Genomic DNA, 21009 nt, shown 5'->3' on the forward strand with positions numbered 1-21009 from the left:
TGACTCTTCTGTAGTTACATCGTGTACTAAAACCAACGAAAAATTAAAAGTTGTGATTTTTCTAAGCAGATATGTCTAGGAACTATACTCTCATTCTGCTGTAATAATCAAGGACTTTGCTGCCGTAACATGACTGCAGGAGGCGTAGTGATATTACGCACTGCCCGAAAATACTGTGGTCCCCTTGGTAACTTTCAATAGCAGGCACCATGATATGACGCACTGCCCAAAATAGTCCCCTTGGTTACTTTCAAGAGCAGGGAACTGTTTTCTGGCACTGTGCAATATCATTGCGCCTCCTGCAGTCATGTTACAGCAGCAAAGTCCTTGATTATTACGCCAGAATGAGAGTATAGTTCCTAATTTTCCGTCGGTCTTAGTACGTGATGTAACTACAGAAGAGTCAAGTTTTAAATAGGAAAAATATTGAAATATATTCTTTGGTTATTTTTTAGCGTGATGCTAATGGTCTAATCAGATTCAATAGATTATGCTAAGCTATGCTAAAAGTGGTAGCGCCAGACCTGGAGATCAGCTGAATGGATTCCAAAACTGTAAAAATCAAATATTTAACTCTAGGGTAGCTGGAAAATGAACATAATGAGTGTGTGCCTTATATTTCAATGTGTTAATCTCACAGATCTACTCTATAACTTCAGTAGACTTTATGCTGAGGTTATATGGATGTTTTTGGAGCATTACTAACATAATCACTATAAATTGTCTCTGAAAATAGCTGTGTCATAAAATAATGGCATACAGGTTTGAAACAACATTGAGGGTGAGTAAATACAAATAAAGACATTACATTTTCATTTTTTAAGTGAACTATTCCTTTAACACTTCTTTTAACTTTACAGATTAATCAGGCTTACTGAAACTGTAATAAGTAAATCTCTAACAATTATTTAATGTTGTGAAGATCTTATTTCTGGGGATTTCTATTTCATCTACATGTTTGAAAATCTGTTAGTGTGAAGGGTTGTTTTTCTGGCACATCACAAAAAGAAGCATTTGTTTATCACACGTAGCATATCTCAACAGTGTGACAGTCTCGCATCCATATTCATAATGTAAAGCCTCATTGGTTCTGTGGAAAGAGGCTTTTACATTAAATTTGCATTAGATACTGTATCATTGGATTTCAGCCATTCGGGTGACAGAAACCAACTGTGCTCACAAACTGTGAATGAGAAGTCGTAAAAGTTTATAAAGTGTATGCTTGTCATAGGCGTGAAACAAACAGCCTTCCTTTTCATGTCCACGTTGCTCTGTTGCTCGTTCTCCGTGTAGTAGCCGACAAGTTTACACTTGGTCATCATCTGCTCACATTCCATCATTCTGACCATATTAAATTCCAGCAATCTACACAAAAAAGCTTACATTTTATGGTTACATATTTTGCAATTTACACTGTATTCACATTGTCCAGTAGTAACAGGAGTGCCACGGTGTCATCAAAGACGAAGAGCCTTATCTGACAGACCATGTATAGGCTATGGGACCCATATATTAAACATATAAATTAACATTTGCTTTCATTGATGTTGGGTTTTGCTCTACCAAACTGGATGGCGCATCTTTGGAGCCTAGGGCCCCCTCAGGCATATGATAGTCAAGGGTCCCTGGGCACTGGCCGCTTTGGCCTGGTCGGTAATCCATTTCTGCAAACACCGGAACACAAAGGACAAAGTTCATTACATAATTTCTATTTTAGCTGAACTATCCCTTTAAAACTGGCTGGTTTAGAAAATGTAAAAAGTAAAGACCAGCATGCAACTACAAACTGTTCAATCAATATAAATTTAAGTGTACCACCAAACAACCATAATCACAGAAGACGTGCATGTGTGCACGCTCATATTTCCCGACATAGCTGTTTGTATGCATGTAAACAGCCTGCGCTGATTTGGACAGGAGTATGTAAATGTGGACAGGACCCAGCCATCACTATAGCGCTTTCAGCTGCTGATGCTCTAATTGAGGTGTCTACTCTCTCATCCTTTCCAGTTTGGCTCATCGACGCCCTCACATCACACACATACCACACCGTACGCTCGCCAAACCCACACACATGCGTTTACATTGAGGAAACCCAAGAGAAGATTTGTCTTGTGCAGCGAGGAGGTTGGCGTGACCGTGAACTTCGAGAAAAATGAGGAAGACACGTTTGTGAGGGAGTTTAGTGGGAAGTATATAATGAACATCGTGAAAGTTATTTTGTGTTATTGTATTAGTATGACAGCCTCCTTCCTCCTCAACACGCCTGTATCGTGATACACATTACAGAGCGGCACACGGTAACTTGATAATTCTGCTTGTTTGGATTTGACATCAGGCATGTTGTGCTGTGCAAGAAGAGCTATCTGTTAACTTTCTCATTTATTTCACTGGTAGTCGCTAAGCTACCCTTTTTATAAAGGGCACAAAATTACAGTGCCATTCATTTAACTTCACTATTCCTTGCTGGAATGTTTCAAACTCTGTCTGGTCAGCCGCATCCCTCACAACACTTAAAAACATCTTAAAACATTTCTTTTCTGTGACTACTTGATGGGTTGAAAAACAATCTTTTCCCTAAACAGGTTGTGACCCTAAAGAAAGCTGAAACTTTGTAAGCTAAAGTAACTTTAGATAGCACTTTTCGTATTATTGCTTCCCTACTCTCTCAGATAAAAGGTATGAGCTGTCACTGGGACGATACCCTTTTAAAAAGTATATATTTGTAACTAGTTTAAATTTTAGGGTAACACTTTATTTTACAGTGTCTTACATGTAGTAATAACAGTAAATTATGCATTTTTCCCCCTCGAAATTGTGTGGAGGTGGTGCTATTCTCATGCATGCCATGGCTGAACAACACACTTTACAAGTGATGTATTTCAATTAAATTAAGAAAAATTAAGTTTGTATTTCATAAAACATTAATTTAATTAAATAAAACATAGCAGCTAATGTGTTCACAGTTAACAAACAGCACAGTTGTTTAAAATCAAATGAAATATAATATAAGCATTATATTTACTGTTAATTGTGCCTTTGCAGTGTTCTGCAGTCTTTGGTTATAGCTGATGTACACAGTCACTCATACTGTCATTCTTTCCTCTATTCTTGACATGCATTGCTTAATATAATAAAAAGTCTGGTTTAGATCATAATCCTTTGCTTGATCTACTAATTATACTGTTATATAATAATATTTCATAATTTTATGAAACCCTTAATATTTCCCTTCTCCTTTTAACTATTTTAGTCTACTAAACTGAATCAAACTAGCACCTGCTCTGTTAATGCTTTATTATGAGTGCATCACCTCATGCCAGTCAGAACTAAATTATTTTGTAGATAATTAACTAAGCATTAACTTAATCAATAATTCACATTATTTGCACTAACTCTTACTAATAAGTCGTATTGAACACGGAGAGAAGCTCTTTTATGTCCTCTGTTTGCTTTTCATTCATTTATCTCTGATTGATTCGCTAAGCTCTGATTGATTCGCTTAGTGACTGAATCATTTCAGCTATTCATTAAAACTAATCAGTTTTAAAGAATCATTCATTTTCGAGTTATTACTGGTCATGTTGTGTGTTGTGTGAGAGAGCGAACGCGATTGCGATGTTGAACCACCGAACAATTTCATACAGGAAATGAAGTCTGCAGTGATTTACCTGCACAAATATAGCTAATATAGCTCCTCGGAAGGAATTCTTTAAATTGCAGTTGCTCTTGTAAAGTTTAATCAACACCTTGTGGTGCTGATAACGAAACAGCGACACCACAGTGGCATAATGTCACAACTACAGTTACAAATGACAATCCACAGCGTGCAATGATTTCCGTGTTTTTATTTCATGAAGACATATGGCAAAGACATTCATTGAGAGGCTGCATGAAATTTGGTGGAGACGGCCGCTTCCAAATTCTCTATGCAGGAAAAGCCCTGTAATTGACCCTTCGCTAAGCCACGACCGAAAAACGCCACAGGCCAATCGTGGTTTAGCCACCCTAACTAAGTGCGGGGGGTCTGACAAGCTTTCAAGCGAAGGAAACATGCCGAAGCGTTGTGAATACAGATTGTGTACATTTGATACCAGGTATTTTATATAGTTTGTACAGGGTAGTGAATTCTTTTCCCTTCCTGAAACCCAAGTGGAGAAATTTTGGACGTGGATCAAGCAGTGTGGAATTCACAACTAAATATCGACAGGATTAACAAAAATACATACATACGTTTGCTCCAATGTAAGAGCACGCTAATGTTCGCTGGTTAGCTAACTCAGCAGATCATTGCTTGCAAATAATGACGGTTCTTTGTTCATAATGCATATATTTAAACATAAAATAAGATGATTAAAGGCAAGACGGAGGCTGACGGAAATAATTAAACAAATATTTTAGCATTTTGTTAAAAGACGGCCTACCTCTGAGTACCCCAATCCGATTGCGGCTCTCCCGGGCTTAGTTCTAAAAGCGAGAGAATGTTATCATTGCAAAGTGGTCAGGCTGATGTGTTGTGTTTATTCCACTGTTTGATTTATAATTATTAGATTATTTTCACTTACCCTGCTGGGCATGAACAAAGCTGTTACTCAATTTGTGTGTTTTCCATTTAAATGGTCAGCGTATGAGGTAGCTGAGACCTAACGTTATAGGCTTTAGCTTCAATTTTGATCAAATTATTCTCTAATCGGTTGAATATTATGTTGTGGATATATCCCTCGAATGCATACTGCCATCCCTTTTGTTTCGCTCTCTCAGATATTTGACCTGTTTACCAAAAGTGACTAATTATCTCCTTGGGAATGTCTGACACCGGTATATACATACTGTAATAGACTTGCCAGGCGCAAAAGCTTGACAGGCATAGCAACAGTAACCAAGGAGGGCGAGGCTTAGCGAAATGTCAATTACATGCAGTTAAACCAAACCCTAAACCCAACCCCAAGTAGGTACATTACTCAGTACTTAAATGTACAGTGATACTGTAAAATGAAGTGTAACCCAGAGTAGTATACATATACTGGTACCTCAAAGGTACATATCTGTATCTAAATTATACATATTAGGGTGATTCTCACAAAATCCAGACTTCAAAGGTGTCCATCATTGGATTTTTTAAAAAGCCATAGAAGCTAATATTTTATTTGCACATATACGATTAAGGTCTGAACTTACTATAAACATTATTTTTAGAAGATTTAAAAAATATTTCCTATAGAATTATTAAAATTTTTAGATTATCGTTATAAAATGATCATTACCGCAACATGATATTACCTTAAATATATGCATTTACAAACTCATGTTTCAGTAATGAGAACTAAAAAGCTGTGTAGGTACTATGACAAACAAAATTTTAACTTTTATCTGGAGTGAAAAAATAAGAACTGCTTACATGGTAGCCATCTTGAATGTCACAGTCAATTATGTCCCTTCCAACAATTATTTTTTTTAAATGTTGGTTCCTTGAGGGCTTAAACAATGATTGAAACTTGTTGCGGAGGATGAGAAAATTGGTCTTGGACACATATATATTCCTTATTATTGTCTCTACATTTACCAATGATTACCAAATACCACGTTTCTTTACTGTAAGTGTTTATAGTATAACATGCACTGAAGCTTTTTATTTTTAATTTTTTTAATTATAAATATTTCTATGTCAAAGAACCAAAATCCAATCACGGACACATTGCGGTAATGAAAATGTTCCCCTTAAATGTGGAAAAAAAATCTAAATTGGTTTGCATGATGTCATTTGAAATCATGTGCAAAATAGTACATGAAGAGATGTTTGTAACTGTATGCTTCTTATTTTGATACTCTTACTTGACCTTTTTTATCAAAATGTTTCATAACACCTCATACATATAATTTCGCGAGAATAACCCACTAGGACTTTTTCAAAGGGTGCCGTCCCAGTGACAGCTTTTGAACCTCCTTTCTGACAGTGTATGACAAATCGCTTTGCTGTTTTCCTCACTTTTGTCGCTTTGAAAAGAAGCATCTGCTAAATACCTAAATGTCAATGTAATGTAAATGTAAGCTGACACTGTTTTTTATTGAATCACTTGAACCATAGATAACGCATGACAAATTACATCACTGCAGGAAAAGTCAAAATCACAATTCTGATTGGCTGACACAACCAAGACTTCAGAAGTACAGAATAATAACAAAACCCCATTATGTTTATTTGAGACCCCTTATATTAAACATCTACTGGAATGTATTCAAATATTTGTTATTTTAAATAAGCCAAAAACATCAGAAAGTGATGCAGCCTTTGAATGACCATTAATGGAAATATTATTTTTGCAACCAAATCCAGTTACAACATCTAGCAGAAGGGCCTAATTGGCACATGCTAGCCAGCCAAACCTTGACTGTTTGATACTGCTTTTATGAATCATTCTCAAAGGCATAAGAACCACTTTTCTATGGTAACTAAGCCTTACATTTTGTATAGCTGAGCGAAGGGACATTTCTTAACATCTATCATTAATTCATTAAGTAAAAAGAGGGCCCAGCAGAAATGTCCATCAAAGGTGCCTTGATGCAACTGTGAGTTGGATGTGGCCGGGCAGCAGGGCTTTGATCACGCCGGGGCGGTTAGTTGTTGTTAAAGTTCTCGCGTCAGTTCTGATCAGTGTTTGTGCTGAGACCCCTGGCTGTTTAATGGAGCGTATCCAGACATCTTCCACTGACTGTCTCATATACACATACAAACATCATTTACCAGAGCCCACAGGTAAGACATTGTTTAAAACCTGCAGGTCTGTGCGTAAATGCTGAACTTGCTGTAATGTTGAAGATCAAAATCATGCAACTCATCTGGGTTTACAAATGGAAACCAACTACGCATGCAAGAGACTGTTTGTGCTGTCTGGACAAGTGAAACAGTTGGCTTTTGTTTTCGGTTTGAGTGGAGGGCTTTGATGTGATGTACTTTTTTATTATTTCTGGGTAAGAGGTCATCGGCTTTGAAGTTTTGCTGAAGTATGGGGTTACCAAAGGCCATTTTTCATAACACGCAGGTAATGCTCTTGTTTTTCATCTGGCTATTGTTAGCGTTCAAGAAAATACAATTGCTTTGGTTTCGTCATAGATTCTGGTGTGTAACCAGAGCAACATCAGATCAACCCACTGTAAAAAACAATGCAGCATAAAGTTAAAACAACTTGGTTTTGCAAGTCAATTCAACCTACCGGTACTGTTTTTACAGTGCACGAAGAACAAGACTGCAAACACTGATGCTAAGATGCATTTTGCATAAATCTAATCTTTGTTTTGCTCCCTGTTGAGTTTGAAAACAGAAATCAGTACTATCAGTTGCTTTCTAAATTTTGGTTTCCGTGGCCATGCAACTGCATATAAATCAAAAATCACTTCATGAAACGTAACCGTGGACTCGGGAGCAGTGGAAATGTGCTCTTTGACTAATCACTCTTCACCATCTGGCAGTCTGACAAACGGATCTTATTTTGACAGGAGAATCCGAATCTGACAGCGAAGACTACCAACATTCACAACCTTCCATGAATGCATATTCCCAGCTGGTAAAATTTGATAGAGGAAGACTATGGATCTGTAGTCTCAACCTTGGGGGTGGGATAAACGATTATTTTTAAACGATTAATCTAGTGATTATTTTTTCGATGCATTGATTAATCTAGCGATTCATTTTTCCAGTTCGATTCGGTTCTTGATTATCTCCCTATTAATTGATTAATAGCAATTTATACATGTTGACTTGCATATCTGAATGAAAAAAACATAAATTCAAAAATAAAAAATACTAAACGAGTGCAAAGTAATGCATTCTAGATTTATAGATGTATCTATTTCTCTAAAGATTATTAAGATAGATGAGGATTAATTTAGTGCTGAGCAGAGGGTGAATGACAGCGCAGTCTTCTGGGAACAGTGTGTTTTTATATATTTCATGACTGTTTAAAACGCACTTGGCATCACATTCATGATTTTATGGTAAACTTACACATTTTCGCGTCAATCCACGAGCATTTAAACCATAAACAAAGCACTGTCACTTTAATAAAGCATGAACAGCGCAGCAAAATAGAACGGCAGTGTGCATGCTCTATTATCATGGGCGCTAAAAAACACGCACTGCTTACGCACTGCTCACGCTTGCGGTGTGAAACCGGTGTGGAGCCAATTGCATTGCTGCTACTCTTCGGCGCTGCCATTTTGGGTCTGACGAATCGACGTGCATATTTTGTGTCAACGTATTTTTTTGAGCCGACATCATCATGCCCACAGAGTGAGTTTTGGAGTCATCATCTGATGGGTTGAAGTTCTACTGGGGCATCAATTTAACATGTTAACAACCCTAAACTTAAAGGAACAGTATGTAGGATTGTGGCCAAAACTGGTATTGCAATCACAAAACTTGTGGCTAAAACTGGTACTGCAATCACACAACTGGTGGCCAATACACAAAATGAAAACATAAACATCAGTTGAGGGCTCCAACTCCACTTTTTAAATGACAATATCCTGGCCAGTGTTGTCAGTGATAGAAGTATTTGAAATGAAAATGATTTCTTAATGTCTAGTGACATATCAGGGCCATTTTATGATTAATTTATATACATTTCTTACACACTGTTCCTTTAACAAAATGAACTGTTTTTATTTGTTTAAAGGCCAATTCACACTGGTCCAACAACAACCAACTCCAACAACCCCAACATTCTAAAGTCTATTTACTTTGATCCAACATCTGCCAACAGGGGTTTCACACTGACCCAACAGACTCCGACAGTGGCGTTTCTTGGATCAGTGTGAATTGGCCTTTATATGTCAATCAGACTCTTTCATTGGCAACGAAAGCTGCTTTGGAGTCCAGGCCTTCACAAGTCTGAAGATCTGGCTATGCGAGACTAGTTTTTAGTTAGCCATAGCGTATAAATAGACATACATTGAAAAATTGTAATTGTAAAATCAAAACTACACAATTTAAAAAATGCACACATGGGAGTGGAAATCAAGAGGATCCCAAAATAGTTTAAAGGAAAACACCACCGTTTTCAATGTTTTGCTGTGTTCTTACCTCAACTTAGACAAATTAATACATACCTAACTTTTTTCAATGCACGCACTTAATTTTTGTACAGCACGTAATGAATGTGTTTGCATTTATAGCCCCATTCATTCCTTAGGATCCAAACATGGGTGAATTTAGAAGCCACCAAACACTTCCATGTTTTCCCTGTTTAAAGATTGTGACATGAGTAGTTACACGAGTAAGTATGGTGGCACAAAATAAAACTTGGCGATTTTTAAGCAGATAAAAAAGGAGAACTATATTGTATGGCACAAGAACACTTAGTTTCCAGCACTTCAACTTTGGGCGCAGTAATATTGACAGAAGTTTGAGTGAAAGGTGTCAGGAGTGATGATGTTACTGCGCACCGAGGTTCAAGGGTTGCAAACCAAGTGCTCTTCCGCCACACAATGTAGTTCTTATTTTTTATGAACTTAAAAATTCGACACGTTTTATTTTGTGCCACCATACTTACTTTAAATAGTAAGTCTTTACGTCTTTAAATAGGGAAAACACGGAAGTGCTTGATGGCTTCCAAACTCATCTCTGTTTGGATCCTAAGGAATTAATAGGGCTAGGCTAAATGCTAACACAGTCACAACGTGTTGTACAAAGATTAAATGCGCTCATTGAAAAAAGATCGGTATGTATTAATTCTTCTAAACTGAGGGAAGAACATAGTAAAATATTGAAAAACAGTGGTGTTTTCCTTTAAGACATGCTTTTTCGGTGTTAGATAAATTGCCGCAAATACCAGTAAAATAAATTGATAAATAATGTTGCGTGATTCATTTAAATATTCTCTTCTAATAAAGTTTGCACATGAAAACGAAACTCCTAAAAATTCATTTTTTCATTACCTGTCACCAAAAGATGTTTTTTTGCAGTGCAATCTGTTAAGAAATCCAGCCCTTAATCTCTTGAGTAAATAGTTATCATTAGGAAATTATATAAGGAGGATTTGGGTTTTAAACCAAAGTATAGATTCCTGTCCATTGCAAAGTATGTGTATAAAAACAGCTGTTAAATTCACTCCTGTGACAGTTCTTTTGTTATGCAACACTACCCCAGATTTACTTACATTAATGTTTGGTATATATTAATCAATTAAGTGGTCCTGTGGGGAGAATTAAAACCTCAAGTCAGGTGCTGTGCTTAAGCTCTCCATCTTGGATAGTTTATCTGCATTTGATTTGTGAATAAGTTAATATACATTTTAAAAAAGCCACACAATTTAAATTGGCATGACTGATACAGGCATGTTTGTGGGCTGATGTAGATCATTTCAAAATAGTCAAATATTATCTGATAATATTAGCCTATCACTAACCTCAACCTCATCAAATATGAATTAGATGAGATGAATTAGCACTCCAACTGTGAGCTTTGCCTAATTGCCTTACATCAGCCGGATGGAAACAAACACCCATAACAATGCGCCGGTGCCCGGAAGAGTGAAGTCTGTTATTGCACTAGAGACCAACTTCATATCATTCCTCATTATTTGGAAAGAAATGTTCGCAAAGCCGATGTCCTCATTCGTTCGGCCATATAATATACTATGCACCTTAGACATTACCAGCACACCTTGGAGAAGATTTGCACAATTGTGTCTGCCTCGTCTGTCATTTTGTGTCTCTCAAACCCAGCCACATCTCTCTCTCTCTCTCTTTCTTTTTCTCTCCTCTCTAATGGCTGTCAGGCTTTAGGGACGCCATGGCTGTGTGTCTGAAGCAGCAGGTTTGTAGGGTGTGTAGCGCAGAAATCGTTCTGGCTCTTCCCATTTCAGCGAGGTTCAGAACGGCCGCCAGAGCGTAATTGCCTGTTGAATGCTTTCCCACTTTGTGCACCCTGGCTCGCCCGCCCGCCCACTCCCTATCCACCTGTGCTGCCTTTTTTTCAGCTTCTCTTTTTTTATAAGAAAAACTCTGGCAGCTTTGACATGTCAAAGAGTTCTTCTGGGTCTATTTTAAGAACACCATTTTATTCTTTTTGAATGCTGGAAAAATCCTTTGGGTTGTTTCTTTTTTTCTCTTCTGCGCTGTTGCTTTAGGTCTCCTACTGTTTAAAATGTGTCATTTGTGACCTGTTTCTGAAGTCGAAGTGTCTTTTGCATGTAATTGTGTCATATTTCTGTTTTGTTTTGTTGGGGTGTAAATGCAACCTTGTTTTTGCAAATTGAGTCTTTGCACAAGAGGCCAATATAATGGTGGTTTTCTCATTTGTTTTGACTCAACAGGAATCCAAAGCTGACGCTCTTGAACTGAACTTGTCTTGTCCTCATGGTATGGGAGAGAGAGGTATGGGACTGGCATGTGGACAGGTATGACACACTTCATACATATTTTACCAGACTAATATAAGATCTTAACATTAAGAGTAACAACAGTTTAAAGGATTAGTTTCTTTTCTTCAAAAAAAATCCAAATTATTTATGACCATGTCATCCAAAATGTTGATGTCTTTCTTTGTTCAGTCGAGAAAAAACGTTTTTTTGAGGAAAACAGTCCAGGATTTTTCTAATTTCAGTGGACTTTAATGGACCCCAACACTTAACAGTTTTAATGCAGTTTAAAATTGCAGTTTCAACTGAGTTTCAAAGGACTCTAAAACGATCCCAAATGAGGCATAAGGGTCTTATCTAGCGAAACGATTGTCATTTTTGACAAAGAAAATAAAAAATAAGCACTTTCAAACCACAACTTCTCGTCTATCTCCAGTCCTGTGACACGCCAGCGCGACCCCACGCAATTGCGTAATGCAGTAGAAAGGTCACGTGTTACATATATTAAACGCACATTTGCGGACCATTTTAAACAATAAACTGACTCAAAGACATTAATTAGTATCATTGGACATATAACAATGTCGGAACGGTCCTCTTTCTCCACACTTGTAAACACTGGGGCGTAGTTTCACATACGTCATCCATGACCTCCTGACGGGATGACGATTTGCGTGAGGTCGCGGTGGCGCGTCACATGACCGGAGATAGACGAGAAGTTGTGGTTTAAAAGTGCATATTTTTCTTGCCAAAAATGACAATCGTTTCGCTAGATAAGACCCTTATGCCTCGTTTGGGATCGTTTAGAGTCTTTTGAAACTGCAATTTTAAACTGCATTAAAACTGATACGTGTTGGGGTCCATTAAAGTCCATTAAAATACGAAAAATCCTGGAATGTTTTCCTCAGAAAACATTATTTCTTCTCGACTGAACAAAGAAAGACATCAACATTTTGGATGACATGGTGGTGAGTAAATTATCTGCATTTTTTTTTTTTAAAGAAAATTGACTAATCCTTTAAAGCAATTAAAGGGGTTCCATGGTGCATTGTTGGTCTACCCAAAAATGAGTCTTCTGTTTATCTATTGATCATTTACACACCTTTGTGTCTTTTAAAGCTAGTATTGCGTCTGTGAAACAGAAATGAGTTATTTACAACTGAATGTCTGTCCTGTTATGAACTTCCATACCATGAAATTGAATGGCTATCAAGCAGGATTTTCAATGCAAGGTTTGCAAAAAATACCAACTTGCTTATTCGTCTATTTTGATATTGTAAAGGTAGTTTGACTTTAGAAAGTTTGCCTTTGGAAAAACTATTTGTACGTACTTTGGCAAATGTTGAATGCCGCTATAATGGCGTGTTTTTGCTCCTTGACAGCTATGGTCACTATCCACTTTCAAGCTAGTTCCAGTAACAGATCGAAAAATTTGTCCTTTTCTCCACCTTTTATAGAGAAGACAGAATAGGGGTGACAGGAAATAGCATGGATTCAAACACAAGTCACCCAGATAAGGGCCACTTTGGTTCACATTAGAGCCAGACCTCCACCCCCAGGCTGGTCTAAACTGCTCAAAGCTTGTTTTTTTAGTGTTTTTTCCAACCTATCAGCCTCACAAGATATTATAATGCAAAAAAAAAAAAATGCACAGGAGGCATCTAATGGCAAGCGTGTGATCCCCTTCATGTCCTTTCAACTTGTGTGGGGAGCAGGACCTGTTCGCTTTAAACTGGATGCAAACCATTGTGCTTCTACCGGGGCCATAAACGAGCCCTGTGCTTCCATCTCCATGCCTTACACACATACACATAAACACACATATGAAGCTAATCACAGCCTACCGCTTCCCGGCGGCTAACCTCGGTGTGAACTAACGCAAGGCAGTATCATTTAATCACACTGTTTGCAGCACGCTCTCTCTCTCTATAGTTGGCTCTCTTTCTGTCTTTTCTTACTATTTATTCTTGCCTGTTTCTCAGTTTTGATCCGCACCTCATCTGTATGTTTTTCTCTATCTCTCCCCCCTTATACAGTGGGGAACAGGGGGTGGTCTCGTTGATTGTATGAGAATAAGTAGGAAATTGTGCAGCGGTACATAAATGTATGATTGCAGCCACATACTGTTGGGTATTTAATCAGAGAGCATGTCCCTCTCTCTGAACCCTGGAGCGTACCGCACACAAGGCTAATGCGGCCCTATCTGGACGCAGCGCTGTCGGGGGGACAGCAATTTGCATTTTACAAAGACAGAAATCAACTCGCAAAGTTGTAAATATGCTAATGTTAAACAGTTTTTCGCAGTGAGAGAAAATTTTAGAAAAGGTTACATGTGGTCATGGTAAGGTTCTGGGTTAGCTAGAATTTTCTCATATTTTGGCATCTAAAATATTGATTTGTGTTGTAGCTAGAGTTGGATATTGTTACCTATCCATGTTAAAACCGGTTCCAAAAAACAACCGGGGAATCGATATAGCGCGCGCATTTCGATTCTGTTTATCGATTCCTGACTTTTTCAGTCATTCTCACAGTGAGCTTTTAGAAAGTTGTATCTATCTGCCAGGACCTGTGACAAACCTTTTCTCAGTAAGCACATGTGCAGTACATTACATTCGGCACTATGACTGACTGCACCAAATGTTGATTAGACTATTAGTATATTTATAGGAAGATTTGGTGTAAGTGAGGCAATACATCTAATACAGTGTTTCTCAAACTTTTTCAGCCCAAGGACCACTTTATCTTCCAATTTTTTTCTGAGGACCACCTAACAGAATCCCACTCTAACATGTCCCCAAAAAACAACAAAATAGGAAGGATAAGCTAAATTTAAGTTTAATATGCAACTGTTCCAAGTCAAAAACTATGTTCAGAAATTATTATATGAATTTTATTTCATTCGAAAAAGTAAATGTGAAATGAGCCCCAGCTTACAAACTGCACATGTGAAAAAAAGTCCAATTAAACATACTGTAACAGCAACGGGTCCCACTTAATGTCATTCCAAACAGCCATTAGTTTAAAACTTAGGTGGTGGGTATATGAAGTCTATGGTTGTAACTATGGTAACAATAAAATGCTAAAAAAAATGTTCCCCTTAATGTCCAAAATCAATGAAATTACAGGGATTTTACACATGAAGCAAAAACTAGTACATTACAAAACTAATAGATCTATGGATTTTAGCCGCTTTCAGTTGACGCTTGATCCTTCTTTTGACTCCTCTTTGGTTTAGCCACCGATCCATTTTTATGTTATTAAAACAAAATGGCAAGAACTGATATCACAGTTTTGCAAGTGCATTAAAAATCTACTTAAATAAGTGACTAGTAAACACTTGCCTAGTTTAGGTCATCTTTTGGCAGACCACTGGGGGGGGTTTGGCGGACCACACTTTAAGAATTACTGATCTAATATGATAAAATATTTGCTTCAAAACAGCGTTGATCTGAAGGAATGTTTAAATCTCCCAGCCGCGAGTACTCCTACAGTGCACCAGATAACGTCTGCGTCCGAAAGATTTGGCAGCTGACTTAAAGCTCACATAACACCCGCTGTTTCTGCATTTCTGATGTTAATCTGGAGTACCTATAGAGTAGTATTTCATCATTTATATCTCCAAAGAGTCTTTAGTTTAATCAGTTTAATAAACTACTCTAAAAGGACTGTTATAATTTAATAAGTTTACCGGAAATGTGTTCCATGAAAGCTGTTTGTTTATGGTGTTACTCCAGAAACCGTCTATAGTAAATAAATACCTTTTTTTTTTTTCAATTTCAGTACATGGGTATAATTTATTATAGCACCTCAAATTGTTAGAGATTCCTTTATTAACACACACAATACATTATTTTGATTTAATGCTTTACTTGTTGCAGTCATAAGACAGCACACTGTAATACTTGTGGACAGTACAGTGTTTTATAGATGCACAACAGCTGCTACATTTAGCAGTAAATTTGTAGTACCATCACTCCGAGGCATTTATGATTCAGTAGTATGAACTGGATCTGCTCAGGTCTAGCATCAGTCTCAGATGGCCAATACAGAAGAACGGTTAGTCTTTGGATTTGCCAAGGTTCGTGAATGTCACGAAATAATACAATCTTTAAAATATGTAAGAATTTTGTTGAGAGACCATTTGTATCAAGACTCCAGTTTCTTGTTGTTTCACAACGTTTCACTGATAGCATCTGATTGTGGTGGTGTTTTGTTTTATGTTTAGATATTTTTTTAAGTATATTCATCGAAAACCAGGCAGGGGAGATTAAATCAAATCAGAGAAGTTTTTAATAATAATTAATTTCAAATTTATAGTTTTAGTTTTTTTTACTAACATACACTGACATCTTTTAGTTAACAGTGCAAATTTTGTTCACAGTCTGTTAATAATTTATTTACAGATTTAAATCGCTTTAGCTCCGATATTCAATAGTACAGCTACAGGAGCTGTCCATGGTGCTGAAACCAATCATACAGCTTTCTACAGATCTGCAGAGTGGTTTTCTTCCCAGCATGATGTATGTTTATGTAACCTTCTTAAGTGTAAAATTGTCTGTGGTGGACAAGGTATCGTGTCATGGAAAAAACAATTTAAACCATTTTCTACTTTCTGTACTCTGTTTGAGATCAATAAGAGCTTCATACAGTTCTGCACTTGGATTTGTGACATATTCATTGATATGTCGTACCTTTAGTCGTACCGTGTGGGTGTGCCAGTGTTTTAGCGTCTGTCTGGGACAGTATAGTAGCGACTGATCCCTGGCTTGGTTTCAATGCCCTCTCCATGAGATTGATGTATCTCATAAGTGTCGCAAGCCTCAACGGAACCTGTTCTTCCCAGATATAGACGGGGAAGGATTTCAGACACATTAAGCTTAAGGAGTCTCTCGTCCTCCGTTCTAACCACCAGCAAAGCACAAGCCCTGAGCTCCGAGCCTAGAAACCCAAGCTTACAAACACTTGTCAGCCGGAGGCCTTTAATAAGCTGTCATAGGCCTTCCCAGCGCCGCTGAGCTCCCCTCTGTGAGGACATTAAGTTCTTACAAGCAGCATCTGTTTCAGGGCCAGGCACCTGCCTCTGGCCCTAGTGCTCCGCTAATGCTTTTCTACCTTCCCCTGACCACGCTACCCGCTGTTAGCCACTATGTTTTAGCCCTGCCACCGGTGACCTACACTCACAGATGGACTCACATACATTTCAACCTGCAGACATCTGGTGGCCAGCCTCCATTATGCTCCTGGAAATCTTAATGTGCTCTCAATCTTCTCTGCAAGCCTGAAGGTGCTGTTTTTTCTCCCCACTCAAGCATTTCGTTCCTCGGAGCGCTCGGGTCCCTGGTGCAGCTCTCCCCGATCACCCTATCTCCACCTCAACTCCAATTTTCTCTCTCTCTCTTTAGCCTCTGTTTTCTCTCATGCACTTTTTCCCTCATCTTTTGGGTTTTTCTTGCTTCTCTCTGTAGACCATAGAACATTCTGGTTGCTACCCTCTGACAAGATTTAGTGTATGTGTTTATGTCTTGTTTGCCAGCCTCGTTATAAATGCTCGCTGCCCACATCCCTCCCACGGCCCATACTGGTGGCTATTTTCCTCCAATGCACCACATATCATCCCCTCATGTTCTTCAGCACAAAAAGAGAGCAAGCTCGCTCAGATCCATAGACCTCCGTAGTAAAGCATTGTTTGTTTGTCACAATGTGTCAGCGGCCACCGGATCAGCATGTAACATCTGCATTAAAGTTCTGCTGTTCAGACTAGGGCTGTGCAAAAGTACATTTTTTTAATAAATCGACACGAGTTTGGACTGATTTAAACTCTAAAAAATAGTGCTAAATGGCACTAAAAGCTCGTAATCATAGGGGAACAATTTTTTGTTCTATATAGCACCTATAAAGCACCTATGAAGAACCATCCGGGGGTAATATAGCACCACTATAGCACCAGATATGGTTCTATATTGCACAATATGGTTCTACACACGTGCTACACAGGTACTACATAGGTGCTATATAGCACTTAAAATAGTTCCTCTATGATAACCAGTCCTTCCAGAAAAATGAAAGGGATTTTTTTGGGATTGTTGCGGGCAAAGGTCCTTGATCTTGCAGCACATTTTTCTTTAAAAATGCAATGGAATATGCCGGACATTTATGCAATTTTATGCGATGAAATTGCGCGAACTTGCAAAAATTGCGGGAACTTGCAAAAATTGCGGGAACTTGCAAAAACTGCGGGAACTCGCAAATAATGTGGTTGGGGTTTGCTGCTTTTTGATGATGTTCATGTCGCGTAATTACGTCACTACATAACGTTCACATAGCAACAGGGCACATGGCTGCGCTTGTGTGAAGTAAATGCAACATTTTAACTTTCTGCTAAGATATACCGTATTTTTCTGTCTATAAGCCGCGTTTTTATTTCATAACTTGGCTGGTGCTGCGTCTTACAGTCAGGTGTGCCTTGTGAGTCAGTATGAATTAATTTTTACATTTATCAGGCAAGAGACAACATGACCGTCTACAGCCGCGAGAGTCCGCCATATGCTGCTTCTGTATTTATGTAATTCAGTACATTCATTAATGTGGAATGACGAGTATGCAAACTTCATGCTAGTTGGCTTATTCGGTTAATTTACACTTTTCAACCTTCCAGGTAAGTTCTGTATGCTATGGTTTATCGTTTAAAGGCGCTCTAAGCGAATCTGTGCGACGTCACTTGTTGTTGATGTTTGAACTGTTTTCAAACAAACGGAGCGTAGCTAACTCCTCCCCCTCCCTCTCCCTTCCGTGCTTTCATGAACGCACCCAACCCCCACCCCCAAATCCTTCTTGTCGTTTATTGGCTGGAACACTTTGTTATGTTTTGTGGTGCTAGGTTTGGCCACTGTGTTGTTATTGCCATTTGTGAAGCTTGGGCTGTCTACAGAGATCGCGTTTTTTTACAGTTTGATCAGCGCTCAGGTAGCAGGCAGATAGTGAGGAGATGTTTGCTGTATGTAACAAAAAATGTTTTATGGTCTGAAACGCATGAATTCACTTAGAGCACCTTTAAATAACTGATAATATTACTTTAAAGTACAGACATCTATTCAGCCTGCTGTTCTGTCTGCTATTGTTTAGTTGAATAACTTGCCTTTCCAGATTAAATGTCTGTTCTTCGTGTTGGATTTTGTGAAATAATTTTCTAAATAAACGCGACGTATAGTCCACTGTGACTTTTATATATGTTATTTTGTCTTAATGACGCATTTTTGAATGATGCGGCTTATACTAGGGGGCGGCTTACAGTCCTGAAAGTACGGTATGTGACTTTTTGCTACGAAAATGCGGGGATTATTAAATCATGCAAGCCCTGTATATTTTGCGCGTGAATTCTGCAATTTATGCGGCAAAAGTGCGGCGTTTATGAAAAAATGCGGCCCCTGCATAAATATGCGGACTTGGGGTGATTATGCATTGAATCCTGCATTCGCATAATTGCGTTTTTTCTGGAGGGACTGGATTATGAGCCAGTGAACCACTTTTAGTGCTATTTAGCACCGTTTGTTTTTATAGTCTTGACTGAATGGCTAATTGGCTTATCAGTCTTATATAATTAAGTACAAATAGACTATTTTCAGTTTTACGGTACCTCACCGCTGTTGAATGTGTAAGGAATTTATAGAATGGTGGTCTTGCAATGAAAATGCTACAGTGCAGTGCAATTAAAACAGAAATACCGAGAACAAGACCGTTTTTTGAAATGTAAGCCAAAAGCCTTACTAAATTAAGCAGCTAATCTACATAAACTAGTGAGCCTTACTCGATATTCGATAAATGATTGGGCAACTAGCTGACTGTCGTGACCTATCCCTAGTTCAGTATCAAGTCAGAAACAATAGCTCAAGGGTAAGATCCACAAAAAAGTTTCTTCAGCAACAATTACACCGAGAAGCACAGAGGCTGCTTTTCAATCAAACATGATGGGCTAAAACAAGTTAGACAATAAGGCTTTTCCTCATAAGCGCCTCATTTCTGTCTCTTTGTTTTCTTCTTTGTGCTAATCTCTGTCCTTTCACTCACTCTGACACTTTTTTGCCAAAAAAAGGAGAAAAAAACTGCAGTGTTTTATGGGCCCACACATGCTACGAACAAACACGCTCATATTCAGAGGAAAACAGAAATGCCCCGAAGCATCGCATTTCCAACAGATGTCTGAGGAGCCCGGAGCCTGGTACGACAGAGGCACATCACATTTCCATTTGGCACATCTCAGCCATATCTCTGAGTTATGACAGTTTGCGTTACTCTCAAGATGCGCGCCATTCAAATCTCATTCATTATGAATGCCAGTGATTTGGAGGGCTGCCATCACGTTGCTCTCCAGAACCACAGCACCACCAGAGAAGATTCAGCTTTGCTGTAAAACACACTTTATTCTGCTCCAGATGTTGTGAGAGATGCTATTTTCTCATTTTCATTAAATGTATGTTAAATAGATATAAAAATACTATGCTTTTTAGGCGAATTACAGCAGACAGTCAACACCTCTATGATATTAGACTTAGATTAATGGTTTAGACGAAATTATAAATAATAAAATAAAAAATTACTACAAAAAAAGTTATTAGTGTTAGTAGTTATCAGTGTGAAACATATGAGGAATTCCTAATTACGCATTCATGTCTAAATGAAAAATTCTTAGAATGAATACATAGATATGTACCAGGAAATGCTTTCTGAGACCTGCTGTTTTCTTAACATTGTGACCCCTGGAAGGATTGTTAAATTGCTCTGCATCCACTACAAAGATGTAGATGGAATATAGATATTTTTCTGCTGTTTGTTGAATGAAAAGCAAGACTGGGGGAAGGGAGAAGGAAAAGGCAGCAGCAAAAGTGAAACAGCAACAAGAAGGCAGTAATGCGTTTCAGATGACGTGTTCAGACACAACAGCGTTTTCCTCCCTGGTCTCATCTGAGGGAGTTCATGAGGGGATCGCTAAACCATTTGAAGTCTTTGGTGTGTTTCTGAGTGACTGTATGTGAGGAAAAAAGAGAAGAGATTGAAAGAAAACACATTTTGTGCATTGCCTCTGTGCTTGGTGAATATTTAGGACAGCCTTGCTGTTCTGTAATGGCCCATAAGATGGTGGTGCACCTCAAACATCCCAGTTTTGTACCCTTTGTTTGGTTTTACCATTACCAAATATGACAGTGTGTTTTATAGAGACTAAAAAATGGAAATTTCTTATTATTTTAATTCTGTAGTAAAACTGGTAAAACTTCTATACAATAAAAATGAATGAGATCCAGATGCTGTGAAGCACCTGAAAGATCAAAGTAGTTTATTTAACAGCTATATGCTGAGTTTCGTGTGGCCATCCGACAGCTTTTTTCAAGCTTAAACATTTACTTTCATTGTATGGATAAAAATTATGGACTTTCCGCTGTAAATAACTTTCTAAGTGATAAGCCTTTGTAAACCCATGAGGAGCCTGTAATGATTTTTAATGAGTTTACACCCCCACCACTTTAGGACACTGAGCTGGTGCGGAACATCTGCCGCTGGGTCCGAGAGGCCACCTCCATCCCCTTCTTTGCCAAGCTCACGCCCAATGTCACCAACATTGTTGATATCGCCAGAGCCGCACAGGAGGGAGGAGCAGCTT

General features: G+C 38.3%; 1 protein-coding gene across 3 annotated transcripts in view; it reads left to right on the forward strand.

Moving 5' to 3' along the window:
- dpydb (dihydropyrimidine dehydrogenase b) overlaps positions 1-21009 on the forward strand; it is a 161140-nt gene that overhangs the window by 97745 nt on the left and 42386 nt on the right. For 2 of the 3 annotated variants that reach the window (XM_073876477.1, XM_073876471.1), the window contains 2 exons: positions 11313-11396; positions 20877-20999. In XM_073876477.1, coding sequence (XP_073732578.1) covers positions 11313-11396; positions 20877-20999 — 207 coding nt within the window. Of the gene's footprint in view, positions 1-11312; positions 11397-20876; positions 21007-21009 lie in introns of all 3 variants that reach the window. The other variant, XM_073876465.1, reaches the window with a different exon arrangement.

Source organism: Misgurnus anguillicaudatus, chromosome 2 (assembly GCF_027580225.2).
Source record: "Misgurnus anguillicaudatus chromosome 2, ASM2758022v2, whole genome shotgun sequence".
Classification (NCBI taxonomy): domain Eukaryota; kingdom Metazoa; phylum Chordata; class Actinopteri; order Cypriniformes; family Cobitidae; genus Misgurnus; species Misgurnus anguillicaudatus.